This window comes from Sylvia atricapilla, chromosome 2 (assembly GCF_009819655.1).
Source record: "Sylvia atricapilla isolate bSylAtr1 chromosome 2, bSylAtr1.pri, whole genome shotgun sequence".
NCBI classification, from domain to species: Eukaryota; Metazoa; Chordata; class Aves; order Passeriformes; family Sylviidae; genus Sylvia; species Sylvia atricapilla.
The window spans coordinates 38,326,169-38,345,816 of NC_089141.1; the positions used below are offsets into that span (position 1 = coordinate 38,326,169).

At 34.5% G+C, this 19,648-nt stretch overlaps 1 protein-coding gene across 1 annotated transcript in view; it reads left to right on the top strand.

Annotated features, from left to right (window-relative positions):
- The window catches only part of CNTN5 (contactin 5), a 605,619-nt gene that overhangs the window by 471,432 nt on the left and 114,539 nt on the right, over nucleotides 1-19,648 (top strand). The window contains exons 11-13 of the mRNA XM_066312958.1: nucleotides 6,642-6,778; nucleotides 8,275-8,404; nucleotides 10,671-10,821. Coding sequence (XP_066169055.1) covers nucleotides 6,642-6,778; nucleotides 8,275-8,404; nucleotides 10,671-10,821 — 418 coding nt within the window. The remainder of the gene's footprint in view (nucleotides 1-6,641; nucleotides 6,779-8,274; nucleotides 8,405-10,670; nucleotides 10,822-19,648) is intronic.

Consider the following 19,648-nt stretch of genomic DNA (forward strand, 5'->3'; position numbering starts at 1 on the left):
TAAATGTGAAATATCTGTCAGAAAACAATGGTGGAGACATTTCAGGATTATTATCACACTTTTATTTACATTTTACCTGTGCCATACTTGCGTGATTATCTTTGTCACATTCATTGTACTGGAATGAGAGCTGAAGAAGGATTTGTTTTTTTCCAGGAAATTCTCAATCTAAGTATTCATAATTTCAGAAAGTTATGATTTTTAACATTTCCTAAGACTCAAAAAACATTTTAGAGTAACCATAAAAGTAAGAATTGAGTCATGCATCAGATTGAAAACAGAAAAGGAACCCTGAAAATAAAAACATTTAACAAATCCCATGAATTCTATATTAGACGGTTGCTGCATTCTAGAGTCTAGAAACAAATGCCTGTGTAATACATACCATGAATGCTTACAAGTCAGAGTTTGGCATATATCACATGTAAGCTTGAGTCCCACTACTTTTAATCAGATTAAGCCACACTACCTTCTATCATTCCCTGAATGTTACAACCTTAAATATTTAGCTGAAAAAGTCTACTGTGGAGGGGTTATGGAACAGATCTTTCAAACTGAATTGTTTTCTGTCTTCAAATATCCCAGCCAGTGGAATTCCAAATGATGCAGTTTAGATAGATCCTCAAGTTAATGGATATGTCTAAGAGGAAGTTTCTCCTCTTAATTTTCTTTTTCTTTTCCTGATTTCAGCCCATGACTCCTAATGCCTTCTGCCCACTACTAACTATATGGAGGTCTCTCTCTTTGTTACACACTTACATCATATAACTATAGACTGGCATAGTGCATTTAGTTTATTTTCCACATATATCAATATTTTCAGGTCCATAATCAATTTTTCTGTCTCCTCTGGCTTTCCAGTGTCTTTATCTTAACTCAGTTGATTTTAGTGAGTATCAGCATATTGCTGGATCATGATTCTTTCCTTGATTTTCATTCTCATGCACCTAGAGCCCATGGCAGGTTTTTGTCTTCAATTTTTCTTGTATTTGCTGGAAAAATGTGACATTTAAGATAAAAGTCTGTGCATTCAGTTTCAGGTTTGCCATCTTGCACTTGCAGCAAAGGTTTTCTAAGACTTTTCCTGAAAACAGCAGTCAAAGCCCAGCACCCACTCTATGCCTCCAGTATGACAATACCCCACTGATATTTCTCAAACTCTTACTACAAATTACTTCCATGAAAGTATAGCAGCTCCTGAAAGGCACCTGAGGGCCAAGGGAATTTAGCAGCTGGTCTTTTTCTACAATGTTTCTTAAAATGTTAGAAATTCAGAAAATTTAATTTGAGTTAAAAGATGTATCACAGCTCATACACTTCTTACCTGTTTTCTAGTGCTGTGAAACTACTAGATGCCAATGTGGTATAAAAAGGGGTTATTATTATCTTTGCTTCCCTCTTTCAGTGTTAAAATAATATAAAAGGTGCTCTTCAAGAGAGAAGCTAAGATGCTATAAAATGAAATTATTTTTTCAAGAGCACCATGCAGATCAGTGGCATAAAATGACAGCAATATGATATAGTGTTCTACACAACTCTTCATCTCTCATTAGCCTTTTGCTTTGAGCAGAATTAAAGGTGGTACTCAAATCCATGGAAAATATTTACAATGTTAGTTTCGTCCTATTCTGTTTAGATAGAAATATGAATTTTTCATTCTTTACCATTGTCTAAATTATATTTTTAGAGTCTGTCCCTTAAGAGGATAGAGCACAAATTTAGTTCATTGATGTTTTTTGCAATAGTATTAGAACAACTTCTTTAGCAATTCCGAAAGAGAGTTGCCTTCATATCTTCTCATTCATCTTTTAACAGATATGTGAGACTAGTACATTCAGTCTCACCTATCTGCATCAGCAGGCAGCAGGGTCAGAACAGGTTACAGAGATGGACAGGTCAGATGGACAGTACCAGCAGTGACCTCCAATACAGCTGGACGAGAAGCACAGACTTTACTAGCCCTCCCACACGTGCCTTTCCTTGGCCTCAAGATAAAACACTCCCCGTGGAGCCACTCTCGGCTTTCAATGCTCATGAAGACAGCATTAGAGTCTCACTGGCCCACAAACCTTGGCTGCTCTTTCCAGAGATGTAAGAGGGTTTGTATGAGAAGGTTTCTACACAGCATTTAACCAAACATTACTTCACAAAACTCTCAGCTTCCTTAGCTGATAGCTGATGTTGCAGGATTTGGGGTCGTTATCTGAAATGGCCTTTTGTGCTGTACCTTTTGTTTATAATAACAGTCAACATGAATTATTTACCTGTAAGCTCATTGTCTTTTCACTGACATCTTATTCCTCCAGGTGACAACGATTACTTTGGCTCAGAAATTCAGATGTAGGCCGTCATTCCTTACCAGGGGTTTCTTGTAAAATTTCAGAGCAGTCTGTAGGACCAGCTGTGTCATACTGCGGTCTCACAATTTGCATATCTCTGTAGGAACTCACTCGCTGTCTGTTTGAATCTTCTTCATCCTGTCAGTTGCATCTGATCTGGGTCACCACAGAGTATTTTGGAGAAAGCCCAGGACACCCAGTCTGCCTGTCTAGTCACATTTAATCACAAACTAGTGATTCTTTGCTTCTTACCTGCTGCTGCAATCCAGATACACCAAGACTGCCTGATGCAGCTGACAATTTGGATGTTGCTCAGAAAGCAAGGTTTCAGATGCTGACAACCTCAGATTATTGTAGTCTCAGCACTTAGTGCAAATTCAGCTGTAGGCATTAAAAACATAGTTTTTTAAAATGCCTCTTATGCATTGCAACCTATTTTGAGAGGTGTGAGTTTCCCCCAAATGATCTGCTCATCCTGTAAGTTTCCATGAAATTTTATTCAAGCTCAAGTTGATTCACAGAAGAGAGCACAAAATTTAAAAAGTGAGTGGATAAATTTGCCATTAACCTTTTTGTTTCTCCTCAAATTCTGGCTAGCAGCATTTTCCCAATGGTAAGCATTTGGTATGTGAAACTTCTCACTCCTCTCTCACTCTTAACTTTTTGGGGTTTTTTCTATGTTACCTACTCAGTACTGCCAGGATCAGCAGGGGGTGGTGATGTGATTATAAAAACATATTTTTGGCAGTTTTCCTTTTGGCTGTATCAGTTCCCTCATCCTGCACACAACAGTGCCTTCCTGGCAGCTGGAGGGAAGGCTTGCCATAACACAAGAGTGGAACAAGCATCTGACAGCAGGAATATTCTGTAATGCAGTGTAACTGACCATACTGAATTTAAAATCTATTTTAATTATTTCCTTATAAAAACTGCATGGGAAAAACAGTCCAGTCACTGCAGGTTAGTCCCACACAGTAAAACTGGAAAGAGAAGACATTTTGTAGCCAAAATTGTACATTAGTTTTATATTTTCTATCTTGACTTTCTTACTTTTCTTTCTCAATATGCTTCTCTTACTTTACTCTTCCCAATTAATCTCATCTACAAGAAAATATTTATTTTTTCACTCCAAACTCTATTCATTCACTTTCTAGGACATTATTTTAAGTCATTTGTCTATGCAAAATTTTGTCCTTATTTTCTCTCAGCTTCTAAAAATCTTGAGAAATAACCTAAATTTTCTGCACCTTAATTTCATTTTGCATAGAGGATTTAAAAACTGGCCTGTAAGCTTGCAGATTTATTGCCAATTTATGTTTGTAAAACATTTTGACATCCTTGAATAAACAGGTGCAGAAATGCAGCATAAAATAAATCATGGGTTGGGTGGTGATTTAAAAATTTCAGAAACACTAGAGCTCTGGCACAACACTCACAAAGACTACTGAACACTAAAATGCATCCTTCTCTTCTCACAGTCACCCCAAAACTCTTCAATGGACAGATTAAAAAAACACACAGACACCATGGTTTTTTCCAAGAGGATTGTTGTATTTATATAAAAAAAAAAGACTTGTTACTTTTGAAATCTGGTTTAATTTTCTAATTAAAATAAAGTGTGATTATGGAATGAAGTTTTCTTTGCATACATATATATCAGGGTGATGTTAAGATACTTTTGTTTAAAAAAAAGGCCCAAAAATGGTACACTGAGTCAGAGGTTGTAGATCTAGTTAAATGCTTCCACTTTAGAAGTACTGGTAGGATTTCAGAGCAAGGGTTATGATTTCATGGGGAGTGACCCTTGCTAATGAGCAGAGAGGGAATCGTCTGTGATAAAGCAAGGAGTACGTGGAGAGAAATAGAAGCCGAAAAGTGATGAACAGTATTTCTCTCAGTCATGCTTTTAGCTCTGTTCCAGCTACATCTACCTATTGCTTTGCTACTTTATTTTCAAAGGGGTGGGAATCTTGTCTTCACTGATGGCAAGTTCAACAGCTTGAAAAATGTGACTCCAAAGGCCATTTAGGCTATGAGGAGAAAATTTAGAGTAGAAATACCTCAATTAATGGAAAAAGGTTGTTCTGACCAGTCAGTCATATGAGGGTGGTTTGCGAGTTTGTAGTTTCAGAAGAAAACCTGTGTCACAATTGTGTCAGCAAGACAGCCACAGACAAAGGGTAGGGAGCTGCAGTTCTGAAGAGGACAAGTCTTCAGCCAGGCTTGGGGAAGATTTATTTCAATGTAAAAATGTGCATAGTCTTTTTCTGGACACTTTGGTTCATGATGAGCTCAAATTCAACATAGAAATGTGAGACTATATATGTTTTGGGTCAAATAGCAAAATTTACAGAACAGCAAAATAATGAAAATAAGTAAATATAAATAGGAACAGTTTAGTTCCTCTTTGAAATGATTTGCATGATTTTATGGTACCACTGGCTGTCTTTTATGACTTTTTTGCTACACATTTAACTGTCTCATCTTCCAGAATCATATTAATGTAGTTATTTTCAAAGGAAACAATTTGTTCTCAGCATGCTTCCTTTGTGCATATTGAAGCACAAATAATGAGAACGACAACTATACAATGCACTTGAATTATATTTTAGGACAACAGAGAAGAAATTAGCAGGGACTCCTAAAACCCATTTCTTTCTGCTGATTTTTGTGAGACCCTTTGTTCTAACACCAAAAAGAAGAAATTCAGCACAACCGAGCACATATAGAGAATTTCATGATTTGCCTTTGTAATAAGGGAGAAGAAGAAGAAAGAATAAGGAAGCAAAGTTTTATTGCCTTGGGTTTGAGAGTGGGGCTGGGTCAATTTCTTTGTTTTCCTCTACCAGAAAGGAAATGAGTGATTCTTTTTCTAATATGTTTCCAGCTTCTGACAAATGTCTGGTCTGGGACTCTGGAGCAGACTATTCCCTGCTCAGGAATGATAGGCACCTTGTTCACGTTCTTTATCATCCATGCACAAGATGTAAGCTAGAAGCAGTTAGTCACCTGTCATGCCTTTTCATATTTTCACACGTCTTTGATTGATGACCTGTCAAATGCCAGCTAGATTCAAAGATTTATTTTTAAACTCAATTCCCCATGTTTAAGTACATTATCAATTATTTGTCATTTGAAGCAGAGACCTTGTTATGACAGATCTGGACTTCTATTCATATCATGCAGAATTTTACATCCCTTTAGCAATGCCTTTAACTACTTATTTTCTGTGATTTGGAAAAACAACAACAAAAAAACAAACAAAAAAAAAAATCCCAAATCAGCATTTGATATCCTTAAGTTAATTGCTGTCATCCATCACTCTCTGTGTTATACACAGGATATGGCTACAGTATGAAAGCTCAAAAGCTGGCTTTTAAGCATGCATTTTTATTTCTGCATATCAATGCTCACTGAGTCATATACTGTTTTCAAAATTATAAGATCCTACAAATAGCTATCTGATTAACTGCTACATTAAAATTATATTTCTCAGAAAAAAAAATCCCTGTTTTTTTTTTTCTTGTATTTTGAGTGTCAAGGAGTTTTCCTCGTGCTCTGGACTCCAACATTTTTTGATGGATTATTTCTTGAAAGTTAGGTATAACTTTCACATATACAGCTATCAACTGCCCTGCCTTTAAAAAATGACTATTTTAAGAGTGATTTACTGTGTAATTTATGTTCCTGATGAATGCTGAAAATCCCATGGGTTCTGTACTTAAAAATGTTAAAAGCATTTTCTCTCTTGAAATAGGAATTAAGTTTAACAAAACACACTTTAACAAAAAATATGTTCAAATACCTTACCAAATTCCCAGTCATTCTCCCACTAAATAAATAAAGATTTCCTTGTAAACCGAGAAAACTACATGAAACACAGCCTATGACAATTGACCTCTTTAACATAATTCAAATATCTTAGGTCTTTTAAATTATTAAATGTTCAATTGTGATTATCAAACGTTTCTCTTAAATTCAGGAATAATGAACCCAATATTATATAGTACTGCAATTTAATCCATTGGACTTTATTAAATCAAGCAGGTTTCTATTCTTGGTCATGTTACTGCTCACTACCTGGTACCATTACAGCACTTCCTTTAAAGTTAAGAGTTTGTTCATTTTATTACTGTCTATTTTGATTTGGGCCTTTTTCTTTTAGTGCACTTTGTTCTGGGAGCAAGGTAAGTCTTGTAAAGGCCATTAATTTAGGCTTTTAATTGATTAGGTCTTCGCACATCAGCTAGAGACTTACCACTTTATAATCTTTGACTGTAACAAGGCAATTTTTTCCTGCAGCTTACCCCCACTGGGTGGAGAAACTTAATGATACACAGCTGGACAGTGGAGATCAGCTCCGATGGGAATGCAAAGCCAGTGGAAAGCCAAGGCCCACGTATCGCTGGCTGAGAAATGGAGTTCCTCTCTGGCCACAGGTACACTAGACAGGGAGCCACCTGCATGTGGGATGCTTCTCCTTCCATTCAGAGAAAATTATTTAAAGAAAGTACTGAAAAGTCCTCCAGAAATTACTGTTTGGTTAAGGCAAAAAGTATGACGACCATCACATTTTCAATTCAATTTGTTCTCTGAAAGTATCATGGAGATATTAAAATTGTTCATTGTAAGACTTCTAGAATGTAAAGTGTTTTAATATAATCACCTGCTATATTTTAGAATTAGACATAAATAAAATTCTCTTTTTCTTTTAAAAGACCACTGACTGCATGGTCTGTCTTTTATCTCATTTTTTTTCCTCTTTCTCTCACTGAATCATCAAAGCATCATCCCACACCATATGGGGGCTTTGCCTAATGCCTTTCCATTTTATAATCTCAAATTATTTGGAGTAAAGAAAATTTTGTAAATTTATTTTATCTATTTCTTCAGATTAAGATAAAGCTGTTTGATTCTGGGAGAAAATGTCTATATTTGCAAATGAACTCACACAATGGATTTATTAATATAAAAGATGTAATGTCTTCCTTTTCAGCAAATGTCCCTTCTATCTCTCTGTGAACATCAACCAATTATGCAAACCAGAAAGGAAACATAAAAACAGTTTACTTTTGAAGCTGTGAGGCAGTGAAAATAAGGTTACTCTATTCATTTCTGCTTTTTTAGATGGAGCTATTAGTGCTGAAATTGAAGCAATTTAAATATCTCTGCTTTTTGGTTCTCTGATTTTCCAAACCATTAGTTTCTCCAGGCTCTGAAATTTCAAAATAAATTTTACTTTGAGCTTACAACAAACTGAATTTTTTATCATCATCTCCTCTGCATTCCCAAGCAATTTATGCCTTATCAATTTTAACTTACAGCAACTGTTATAATGAAACTTAGAGTTGTTTTATAGAAGTTCAAATTATTCATATTATAGCTTCATGAGATACTCACTTCCATATACTGCTATTGATGTCCCTTCTCTTCCAGTTGTAATTATTTTCTACTAGTGGGCTTTTCAAATAAGAAATTTGTACTAATAATGAAAGAAATTAGATCCTTTGATACTTACTTATGCAAGCAATCTTTCATATCTGCTTTTACAAAAATAGCACCATGACTGAGACCAAACATTTATTACATATTTGAAGATCATCAGATGTATTACACTGACAAATGATTTCTTGCCTACTTAAAGTTCCCAGGATGAGTTGCTTTTAAAAAATTGTGTGAGGGTAACAGCAATCAAACAGGAAAACAGAAAAAAGAATTGTTTTGAATATAGTGAATTTATTCTGAAAATGTTTACTGTCAAATATTCCTTGACTTTTTATTCTTGTAATTTCTTGTATAACAAGAAAAAGGTAAGCTGAAGAAAAGTTGTTGCTCAGTTTTAAGTCTTTTTTTGTTGCCTCACCTTAAGTTAATAGTACAGCAATTTTCCAGTGCCTATTTGCTTTTATAGATTTTTTTTTTAATTCTATTACAGAGCAGGATTGAGATGATTAATGGTGTTCTGATGATCCACAGTGTGAATGTTTCAGATGCTGGAATGTATCAGTGCTTAGCAGAAAATAAGTATGGCACGATTTATGCCAGTGCCGAGCTGAAGATTTTAGGTGAGTATTGGAAAAGAATAAATTGTTCCTTTTTCTTCTTTTGAGAATTTTTTTTTTTCTTGGACTGCTGTGACAATGAACAGCTTCTGTCAGTCCAAACAGCCGAGCAGATAAAAGTAGTTTCTTTTTATTCTTGCTACTTGTGTGTGGGGGAGTCCTTTGTTGCTCCAGAGAGCATAAGGCCTTCTGTCAACCAAAACCTTTCATTCATACATAACTGACTCAGTAACATTTTGTGAATATTTCTATTGTAAGGCTATTTTACTTTAAATAAATGGAAAAATATTTTTTACTTCCTCAAACGTATGTGCAGGAGATGAAATTTAAAGGAAGTAAATGTATTTTAATCTCTTTTAAAATTAACTTACTACTTCTACTTTGGCCATTATTAAAAGGTAATTATGCATGATTTTAATTTCAAAAAACTTCTTATGGAATCACCAAAACTGATTGAGTAATATAAAAAACATACTTGGGTGAATATCCTCCAGAGAAAAACAAATACATTATATAGCATTACCTGGAAATATGATAAAAAATGTCATAATCCAAAAGCTGAAGCAGGCAGTCAATGAATAAAAACTTTTAAGAACTTTTAAACACTAATTTTCCTTCAAGTGAGCTGTAGCAACATGCAGTAGAACAATAGTGGTAAGTGCCCTTCCAGAGGATTAAGTGAGACAGACAAGTAAGACTCCTATGATTTTTATTAGGGTACAATGTAGCAGGAAGAAAAGTGTCCACCAAAGTCATTTAATGGCCATATCAGAGATTAGACCTGCACATGAGAACCATTCCTATAAACTCCCAGTCAAATGAATAACAAAGCTATAATTGCAGAAATATACTGTATTTAGCTAACATTTGGCTCTTTTGGCAAATTACCTTTCTAGTACATTTCAGCTGTTTCCTAGCTGGCCAGCATTGGAATTTCACTTATAAGTCTTAAAATCGTTTCTTGATATGCATAAAGTTTAGAGTCAAGACCAGAGATTCTTCTCGCTTCATCACTTTTTTTTTGGTCATTTGTGATTCACTCAGCAAACCTATTGGTTACAGCATTTTTTTTCTTTTTTTTTTCTTTTTTTTTTTTGTTGTTGTTGTTGTTGTTGTTGTTTGTTTGGTTGTTTGGTTGGTTGGTTTGGTTTGGTTTTTTGTTTTTGTTTGTTTGTTTTTGTTTTGGTTTGGTTTTGGTTTTTTTGTTTTGTTTTGCTTTGGTTTTTTGTATCTCTTATAAAATAGGCATACCTAGTATGTCAGGTAGTTGCACACTTTCTTGGATGTTTCTTAATATCAGAAATAGACCACGTATATTGCTGCAGTAAAATTAGCTTTTCATTTCTCACTTTTAAGATTGTACCCCTGTTAAATTTTAACCATAATATTGTATTAAAGAAGCAGTTGTGTTTAATTTGCTGCCTTACCAAAGGGAAAAGAACAGAATAAATTGTCCATATAAATATCTCTAGTATGAGGATTAACTGAAATAATGGTAGGAAATTCCTACATATTTGAGGCAATGAAGTGTAATGTCCTAGTTGGTGTAGAAGAGATAAGGGCCTTTGGCTTTGCAAAAGTAGTTCAAGAAAAACACTCAAATGTGATTAATTGAGAACTTATGTCCTTTCCTGGTGTGAAATTACAGTAATTAGTGTCATTTTGTAATGGATTTATTAGCTTATGTTTGTTTGTAAATAATGAGATTTCTTAAAAAATTAAATACTGAGAACAAGACATGGCTAAATCTCTTTTATTAAGAATTTCCCCTATTAAATTCCCAATATTCTGACAAATAGAAGAAGTGAAAGCAATAAAATTTTTCTAACAGTAATATTTGTTGTATGCATTAACTCTAGAGAGTGCATTTTGGATAGTTGTGGAATTAAAACTTCATTTTATTTTGAACCATTTACCTCTAACAAGTTTTCGATAAAAAAAGGGATGGGAAAAGTGTAGCTAAAACATTCGTATTATTTAATTACTGAAGTTGTTTGATTTCACAAGTAGTTTTACTCTAATCTGCTGATGTGAAAGATTTCTCAGTAATCTGTACCTGGATTATGTTATAAACCTACCATATAATCCTGGCTGCTGATTTCAGATGTTTTGTAAAATTTTGATTTTGACATAATTATTTCGAAGAGAAAAATAGAGATTCTATTCACAAATCCATTTTTCTCATCTTCTATTAGAACATATTGAAACAGAAGGCTCTGATTGTTCTCTGATTGTTTTCTGTGGAGTTAACGAACTTGTTTTTTAACAGCTTCAGCTCCCACCTTCCCACTCAATCAAATGAGGAAAACAATAATTGTTACCAAGGGCCAAGAAGTTGTCATTGAGTGCAAGCCACAAGCCTCTCCAAAGCCAACCATCACTTGGAAGAAAGGAGACAAAGTGTTAAGGGAGAATAAGAGGTCAGGAGTCTGTTCGGTAAACTAAATATTGTGTTTGCATGTTGGATTCTGTGAAATGATATGAAAATGCAGCAAGTGACAAGAGCATGCTGAACATTAGCTTGGGTATGGCATAATTATTTTGTCAAGATGATTTGTTTGACAGTAGTAACTTCATAGTTTCCACAATATTGAAATGAAAAAACTTAGCATCATTCAGAAATGCAGAGACATGAGAAGGTGTTGCTGCTTTGTCTCTATCTGTTATTAATTTCAAAAACCTTTCAATTATTCTGTAGAAGTACTACAAATTTAGTGTATGTGAGTATCAAAAGCAGAGAGGCTGAAGTATTCAGGAACATATAAAATGTGCTTATTCATTTGAAATAATTTTAATAAGGCAGATTTACAGCTTGTTCACAATGAAAGTCTATGTGAGAATATCTTTAAAATTACTCAGGGAAGGAAAATATAATTTCATTATAAGATTTAATTATACTGGTAATGTCTGTACTCAGCAGCACATCCATTTAACACATTGTACTTGATTGAATAAGTTCTGTCCAGCTTTGTATGATAAAAGTAGTTTAAGCACTGAAGGTAAAATGCCAGATATAATTGCACTTTACAAGATTACTTATCTGTACACTAGAATAGTTTTGCCACTCTGCACACGGTCTTTAAGTACAAAGAGCAATCTTTTCCTCTTTCTGGTAATGTGGTATGTGAATGAACCATTTAAAATGACTTGTGTAGTATTAATCAGAAAGATAAAAGAAAGCCCCTCTTTTGTTGAATGTTTGCAGCACTGAGGGAAGCAATAGAGTGCATCTGTCCTCATTAACTGCAAAAGCTATTTTGTTGAAGTGCACTGTATTTTCATCTCAAGACTTGTGTTTTGTTCTGAGAAGGAAAAATGGGTAACTTCTTGTACCATATTGAATTATTTTGTTGAGGGGGAGAGAACAAAACAGCATTATATACAGCATTTTACTAAAAGGAGTGAGTTGTATCATTTGTATTGACAGTATGACAGATTCATATTACAAAGGAGCAGAAAATATAAAATATTTTGACACTGACTTCTCTATGTTCTACCTACACAGTTGATACTTATCACTACATGACCTTTTCCTCTCATCTCTACAAAACTCACTATGGTTTCTCTGATCACCACGTGTAAATCATATTTTAATCCAAGACCAGTAAAGCATTTTGGTAATTACTTCAGGTCTGTCCAAGCATAGCCTAACTGAAGTTAAAATCTTTTGAAAATAGATATGGAGTTTCACTTTTTTGGTATTTGTAGCTTTTGATACTTCCTTGTTTTGACAGAGGCTGGAACAGGAAATGGTGAAACATAGAAAATGAAAAGCTGGTTGAACTATTTCAGATATCTGAAAGAAGAGGGTTGCATTCAATTTAATTTTTTAGTCAGCTTTTCAAGGTTTATCTTGTGTTGTTCACAGTATTTTCCCTGCATCTAGTGTTCGCAGAGGGGTGGGCATGAGAGGAACATCAGCTTCAAGGGAATTCAGTTCCGCCTCTGTACAGTGTACTTAAAATAAAAAATAATAGAGTGTCTTTGAAGAGAAAGTGAGGAAGCCTACTGTGTTTTGTGAAAGGAAGTGTAAAGCAAGGAAGAGAATATGTGTGTTTCCATGCTTTGTGCACTCTGAGAAGGACCTTCCTGTTTAACTATGTTAAACATTTTAAAAAGGAATAAACTGACATTGCAAAAATGTAAGTATACTTTAAAAATGGGCTTTCTTCATTGTCTGTTGATAAAAATCCCAGAAAAAAAACCAATTGGGAACTGTCCTCTGATGAGTTTGCATGGATTAATAAGTCCTTAGAGATTAAAAAACAATAATTAATTTTAAAAATAGCAAAAAAATACCAACAGTCTGATTAAGTAATAAGGAAGGCAAGGATATAACAGCATAATAATCTTTTTTTCTTTTCTGTCACAGCTTTTTTCCTCTTCTAAAGTGTGTATGTCAAGTGCACTTTGTGTTTAAGTTTTGTGAGGTCTGTGAGCCCAGAAAAGGAATTAGATCCTTTTAGCAACATCAATAAAAGAGAGATCTTCCCCTTAACAGCAAAGAAAAATTTTCACTTGACCAGTGGGTCTGCTATTGCCTATTTCATGTCTTCCAAACTCTCTTTCCCCTAAGGTAGTTTTTATACAACAAAATCTAGCTGACAGAAATACCTCTGGCAGCATTTCCATAGGTAACTGCAGAGAAGGTCGGTTGTTCCTGTGGTACTCCTGGCTGAGTACAGTTCTCACTGCAGTCAGACCTTGACTCAAGCTCCTGGAATTTAATGCAGTCTGAAAGCCTCAGATGTTTCCGATTCATTGGAAAGCCATGCACTTGGGAACATAATTGTGGAAGGCCTTCACTAGCTTCATTTCTTGGTCTCTTTTACCTTCAAACAAATTATCCAACTCAAGACCTTCATATTCGTAGTATAGCTATGACAGTCTTGATCCTCAGAAATAATTTTGAGTAGCCAAGTAATTTGATTCCTCTTGGAAAGCATCTGCATATTGTAACAGGTTTTCTCACTTGAGTTCCAAATGAGATAGGTATAAAAAAAATTAGGGTATTCAGTTATGTCTGTTATTATACGTTAGTTATTTGCTGACAAAAAGCATGGCTCCAAGTTTTGCAATCTCAAAATGTATTAAATTGGATGAAATTACTCCTGTAGAAAGATAGTTATTTAATAAAGTTTCCAAAGTGTTTGCAATTCATTCTATTAACCAGAGATAAAGAATGGATGCAAAAGAAATTAAATAAAATATATGATATTAAAGATCTTATTAGATATTAGATATTAGAGATCTATGCAGAAGACTACAACTTCCAAAGATAAAGGCATAATCTGTGGAGCTTACTGATACAAGACATTCAATGATCAGCATTTGAACAGAGTTCAAGTCTCTTTCATATACCATTGTCTCAGTGAGTCATTAATACATTCAATCAAAGATAATTTCATAAAAAAATTCACCTAGCATTTAAAAGAAGAGAATTTTTATTCTTCTGTTTTGGAATTAGAATACAGCTGAACACAATACAAATTTCAGTGGTGTAGGTAGAGAACATATATAAGCTGCATATTTTCATTAATCACCTCACAATAATTAAAATTCGAAACTATCCTTACTAACCACTTGTCTCTGTACTCTGTTGTCTCATAGGCTGGTAGATGATTTTGTCTCATTTATGGCAAGCTGTGATAATGTATGCTCTGCTTATGGATTGAACAATATTTTGATCCATAAGAACTTGTAAAGATCTTTGGAATCTTTTAGTTCATAAGTAGTTTTGGTTTTATAGGAAAGGGGATTACATTGGGGTCAAAGTCTAAAAAAAAGTACTTGCTCTGATTTTTAGTAAACAGTTTGGTTGGAACTTTGCTTTAGAACCTAAATAGGAAGAATTAGGCACTTGGGCAAGAGTTCATTGACCAAAAAAATATTTTTGTGAAGTTTCTGAAATATTTTAATAAAAGTGTAGCCAAAAAAGTGTAGCCAAACCATCACTTACTACATTAGCATCAGCTTCTAAACAAGACCAAGACTCAGCCCATTCAGATCACAAAGCCATCGAGAAGCCTGTATATACTTAAGCATTTTTTATCTTACATATCAAACTAAAAAAATCACAAGAGTGATGTTTTGTAGACCACAAATGTTACAATGCACACTAGAATGGACCAAAATCTGGTGTCAGTTGCGTCAATATAAACCATGAGTTCTACTAACAAAGTCAATGATTAAATTTAGGACAAACTTTTATTACTATTATTATTATTATTATTACTATTATTATTATTATTATTATTATTTTCGGTTCCTGTGTTCAGGCATTAGGTATTTTATAATGATTTATGGCTGTATAAGTTTTTGTGAGCCATTACTCCATGAGCTGTAGTCTTTTTCTTCACTTTCTTAAAGACACCTTCTTATCTTGTCTAGATTGCCTTGTAGTGGTGACTACAGATGATGTTTAAACAGATACATCTGAGGAGTCGTAAGGGTTGAAAAGTCCTATGGTTTTGTGCTTTCTCATTCAACTAAAATAGTCTCCTCATTAAACTTATATTAATTTTTTACTCTAGCTCATTATTTCCATTATATATCAATAAATATAGTTAAAATAAAATAATTTGAAAGCACTCTAGCAGTGAAAATGTTCCCTTTAGACCCTATTTTTTCTTCTTTATTAAGACTACCAAGTAATAATAATAATAATAATAATAATAATAATAATAATTTAAAAAGCATAGTTTAACCAAAATATGTGTCACTGAGGAAGAAAGCACAGCTTAATCAAAAATGGGTAACTGAGGGAGCAGGAGTTTCTAGACTCAATTCTATGCTGCCTTATTTTGCTTTAAGTTTTTTTTTCTTTTGAAGCATCTCAAATTATAATACATTTTTAATCATTGTTTGTTTTACAACGTAATTTGTGTGCAGATTAATATTTCATCTTAAAAAAAAAATCAAAGTATAATGGTGACATAATACCTGTGTATTCATTGGTAATGTAGCTCTGTGTTTATGGATTTTTTGCTTTGGCTCAGTGGCACAGTCTAAATTTTCTCCTTCACCTCACAGAACAAGCTGTGCAGAAAAACCTTAAGAGTCTCTGAAGGTCAGATTTACCATAGATCACCAAGAGCAGAACAGTGCCAGTCTCTCTGTGGCCACTGTGTAATTGCTCATATTGATCCACCTATGTCCCAGATTAACTTTTGCTGAAGACCTAAATACACTAAGCATTTCTGTGGAGAAAATAAGTGGCAGCAAAACTCCACCTGCCACTTCAAATCAGTCACTTTTCCTACGGAGCAATTAGGCTTCTGTGTTCCACTTCTGTTTGAAGGACTTCTGGATATAAGATGAGAAAACTTGGTATGTTAAGCAGCAAAGGGAATTTTAGATATTTTGAATGTAATACGTTGAGTTTGGCCAGGACATAAACTTCAACATCCTTATTCTTGCAATGCACAATCACAGTGGTAATTTTATTGAATGTAAGTGGGTAAAAAGTTTTCCTTTTTTTCTGAATGATATAAAAGAATTACAGAACAGCAGTGAGCAGCATGGAACTCTGGATACCACCCAGTCCACTCCCAGGAACAGACCAGAGTCAGAGACAACAGATTACTTAAGGTCATGTCTAGTCAGGTTTTGAATAACTCCAAGGAGGGAAACACTGCAACATGTCTGGGAAATCTGTTCCTACTAGAGTTAAGCACCCTTACAAAACAAAACAAAACAACAACAACAAAAAAAAAACCCACCATACAAAAATCCAAACAAACAAACAACCCCTTTTTAATGTTCAAATGGGATTGATGTTTACATGGAATTGCATGTGTTTCAGTTTGTCCCCATTGTCTCTGTCCTGTCACAGGGCACCACTGAGACTAACTAGGTCTGCTTACTTTATCCCTTCGGAGTGGGTGCACCAGTCAATCAGTGTCTTTAACAGCTGGGAGGCTCTAGTCTGTAATAAATATAATGAATTTATATCAACGCTTCTTCCTTGACACATGAAATTTTCCAATCAGATCTGTGCCAAACCTGTCTGGCCACCAAAACTCAAAAAAATGGAGATGTCACTTCCCCATACAAAACCTGCCCAGTGTGTACTGCCATGTTGCAAAGTTCCTTTCTGTTTGCCATATTCTTCATTTACTGTGTGCCTCCCCTGGGGTCGTTGGGACTGATTTGCAGCTGTAGAGAAGCCTGTAGACACTGTGCATTGAACAGCAAAGCACTAGATATCAATAGTAAATACTCTGATAGTTATTCCCTTAATATTATAAATAAAATCAGTAGTTCCTGAAAATAGGGAGATATGGATATTTGTGAAGTTACTGGACATTAAAAAAACAGAGAGTTATTTATGAGGAAATTTTGCCTTCATAGATACGTGGGTACAAAATTGCAAGCCATACCATTGACCTGTGAAGAACAGGAGAACACTAAACAGTGCTGATTAGATGGGAATTTTTGTCTATAGGTACTAAATTTAGAATAAAGACACTGGAGGGGACAAAGTGTTCAAGCTGCATGTAACAATACAAGAGGGAGTGAATTGAGGCTGCTAAAATGTTGCCTTGAACTAAACTTGCTTTATTTAGCTTTCTTTCCCTTATGTTTCTGTAACATTGAGCAGCTGTAAAAGAAGTCAGAGAAAAGAAAGAGAAGAAAGAGATCTTTTATGGGGGCATTAAATTCCAAATATGAATACCATACAAAGACACAGAGAAATCTGGTGTTCTTGCTTTTTACTTACCTTCAAGGGAATGCTGAAATCTTTGAACCACAGAAGTAGCTATCCTGTATGCCTAGATATTTCATCTGTCCCACTTTGCTATGTAATTAGTGGGAACACATAGAGCACTTAAACCTAAAAATATCATCATTCAAAACCTTAGAAAGAGACATGTTTTTATAGTCATCTGGTTCTCAAACTCCTTCATTTTCAGTTTTGACAGGTTCTTATTACAGTTTTTCTCTTCACTCTACTGTATTTAAGGACCTGTCAATGTTTCCACTATAAGTTCCTATTTTAATAGCTTTTCAGCTTAATTATGATGGAAAAAATCAAAGGAAAAAGGAGGGTGCTTCAGAGCAGCAGCAAGAAAAAGATTGAGTTTGCAGGGAAAATTTGTATTCAGTTTTATAAAGTGATTTGGTTTGTACATGTTGTGTTATGCTTTTGAATATGAACATGTAGCATAGGTATATATTATATGCTTTCTTCATAATCATGGTTGTAGCTTTCCAAAAGAATTTGAGTTCCATCTAAATGTGGCTTGTATCATTTGTTTGAGCTGAAAACTATGGACTGTGAAGGTAAAAGAAAACATAAATGCAAAATGGATAGAAAATTATTCTGTATCATATTTTTTTCTGTTTTTCTATTGGCCCCTGAATCGCACAAGGCTCAATTTGTTCTTGGCACAGGCTTTCTTGTATTTGTGCTATCACTCACACAGACAGCAGAGTAGCTCAGCCTACTACCATTCCAGTTTTTCATAAGAAAAGAACACCCTTTATTTCTGCATAGTAATGAAATTTCTTAGGGTTATTCCAACTACAGGGACAATCTGTTAAGCAGTTTGAAGATTTTACTCCAGTTAAATATCCAAATAAAATGACTATTTGTAAGTTTTAATTAGTTTAACAAATAAAATTTCCCACAGAATACCAAATATTTTATCTTTTTGAATCCAAGTAAATTATCTACAAGATCCTGCATGACTTCTCTGAACTGCCTTTCTTCCCTAGGATGGTATTCAGTGGTATAATATGTTTTATTATTTGTCCTTAATACAGTACTTCATATACAACTGTGTAGGCACTCACTGACTCTTTTTAGGGAAATAAGTCTTGATTCAAATCAGAAGTGTATGTTTAGGTAACAGTGCATTGATTGCTGCATTTTAGAAATAATATTCTCTTCTTCCCACATTGGCTTAATCTTTGAAAGTGTTCCATGACATCTTACCAATTTTCAACTCAAGCAGGATTTATTTCTGTGAAAATAGATAGACAGATCCCTACCCTAACCCCCACTGCCATCCAGCTGTTTTGGCAAGTCTTAAATAATTACCCTTAAATATCTATCAGACACATGTGCGTGTTTTGGACCTCTTCAGGTATTTACAGACTAATACTTGAGGAGGTGAGTCCCATCCTGTAGGATCTTTTTTCTCTGCATTTCCATGAAATTGCATTTCCCTTTTTCTGGCTCAGTTACTGAACTGTGAGTATCCCGTGTATATTCCATAGCCCTAGTTAAAAGAAAAAGCTGAAAAGCTCAATCATTTTAAGTTGCTGACAGCACAAGATTTTTGATCTGCTGTCTATGCCTTGAATAACTGCTGACAACAAATCATCATTTGAGCAAAAAGTTCATGAATTTTGATTTTAACTATGATTCATTTCTCTGTTGTTATAAATGGCTACCTGTTTGTTCACCACACAGATAGAATATGACAAGTCGTCAGTGGCCTAAAGGTTTTGCTTTGCTTAAGGCTCTTCAGACTCTGATTTTTAGCATCCTTTGCCCTTAAAAGAAACTTCATCTAAAATCTAAGGAATTTAAACACTTAAATTCATGCTACCAATTCATCCACTGAATCCCTCGGGAAAATTTAATGATTGAAAAGCAGTGAAGAATGAAAATACCCAGGACATAGAGAAGCTTCATGACAGAAACTCCAATCTTCCTGAGAGAGCTCTCCAAGTCACTTCTTTTCATTTTTTGCATAAATCATGATCTAATTTAACTGTGGCAAGCTCATAATGGGAATTAGAGAGCTGGTTATGAAATAGAAAAGAGAAACAATGATAACCTTGACTAAATAGTAAAAACAAATGGCAAGATCATCTCTTGGCAAAAGGAGTCTCTTCCAAAGCAGCATTGTTTTACTAACTGAGCATACTACATGGGTTTTTAGAACTAATGATTTGGCCACACACCTTACACCTCTCAGTCTTCACTCATGCGTTCTTACAGAGAAGATGATTAAGGAAACACTCCAGTACCCAAAAATATGAAATCTTACCTACTCTGTGGACCTTAGTCAAGAGACTTGCTTTTCTGTATCTATGTGTGCAGCTAGGCATGGTTTCAGGGACAAACTTCCAAAATTTCCATCCCTCATCTCAGGCCTCCTGATTTACAGTGAAAAGATGAAAAGATTCAGGAGTCCAATTTGGGTGAAAAAAAATTAAAAATAGCCAAATAGCCCCTTTATTTCACCTAAGCTTTTTTTTTCTTTTTTTTTTTTTTTCCTAGATCATTATCCT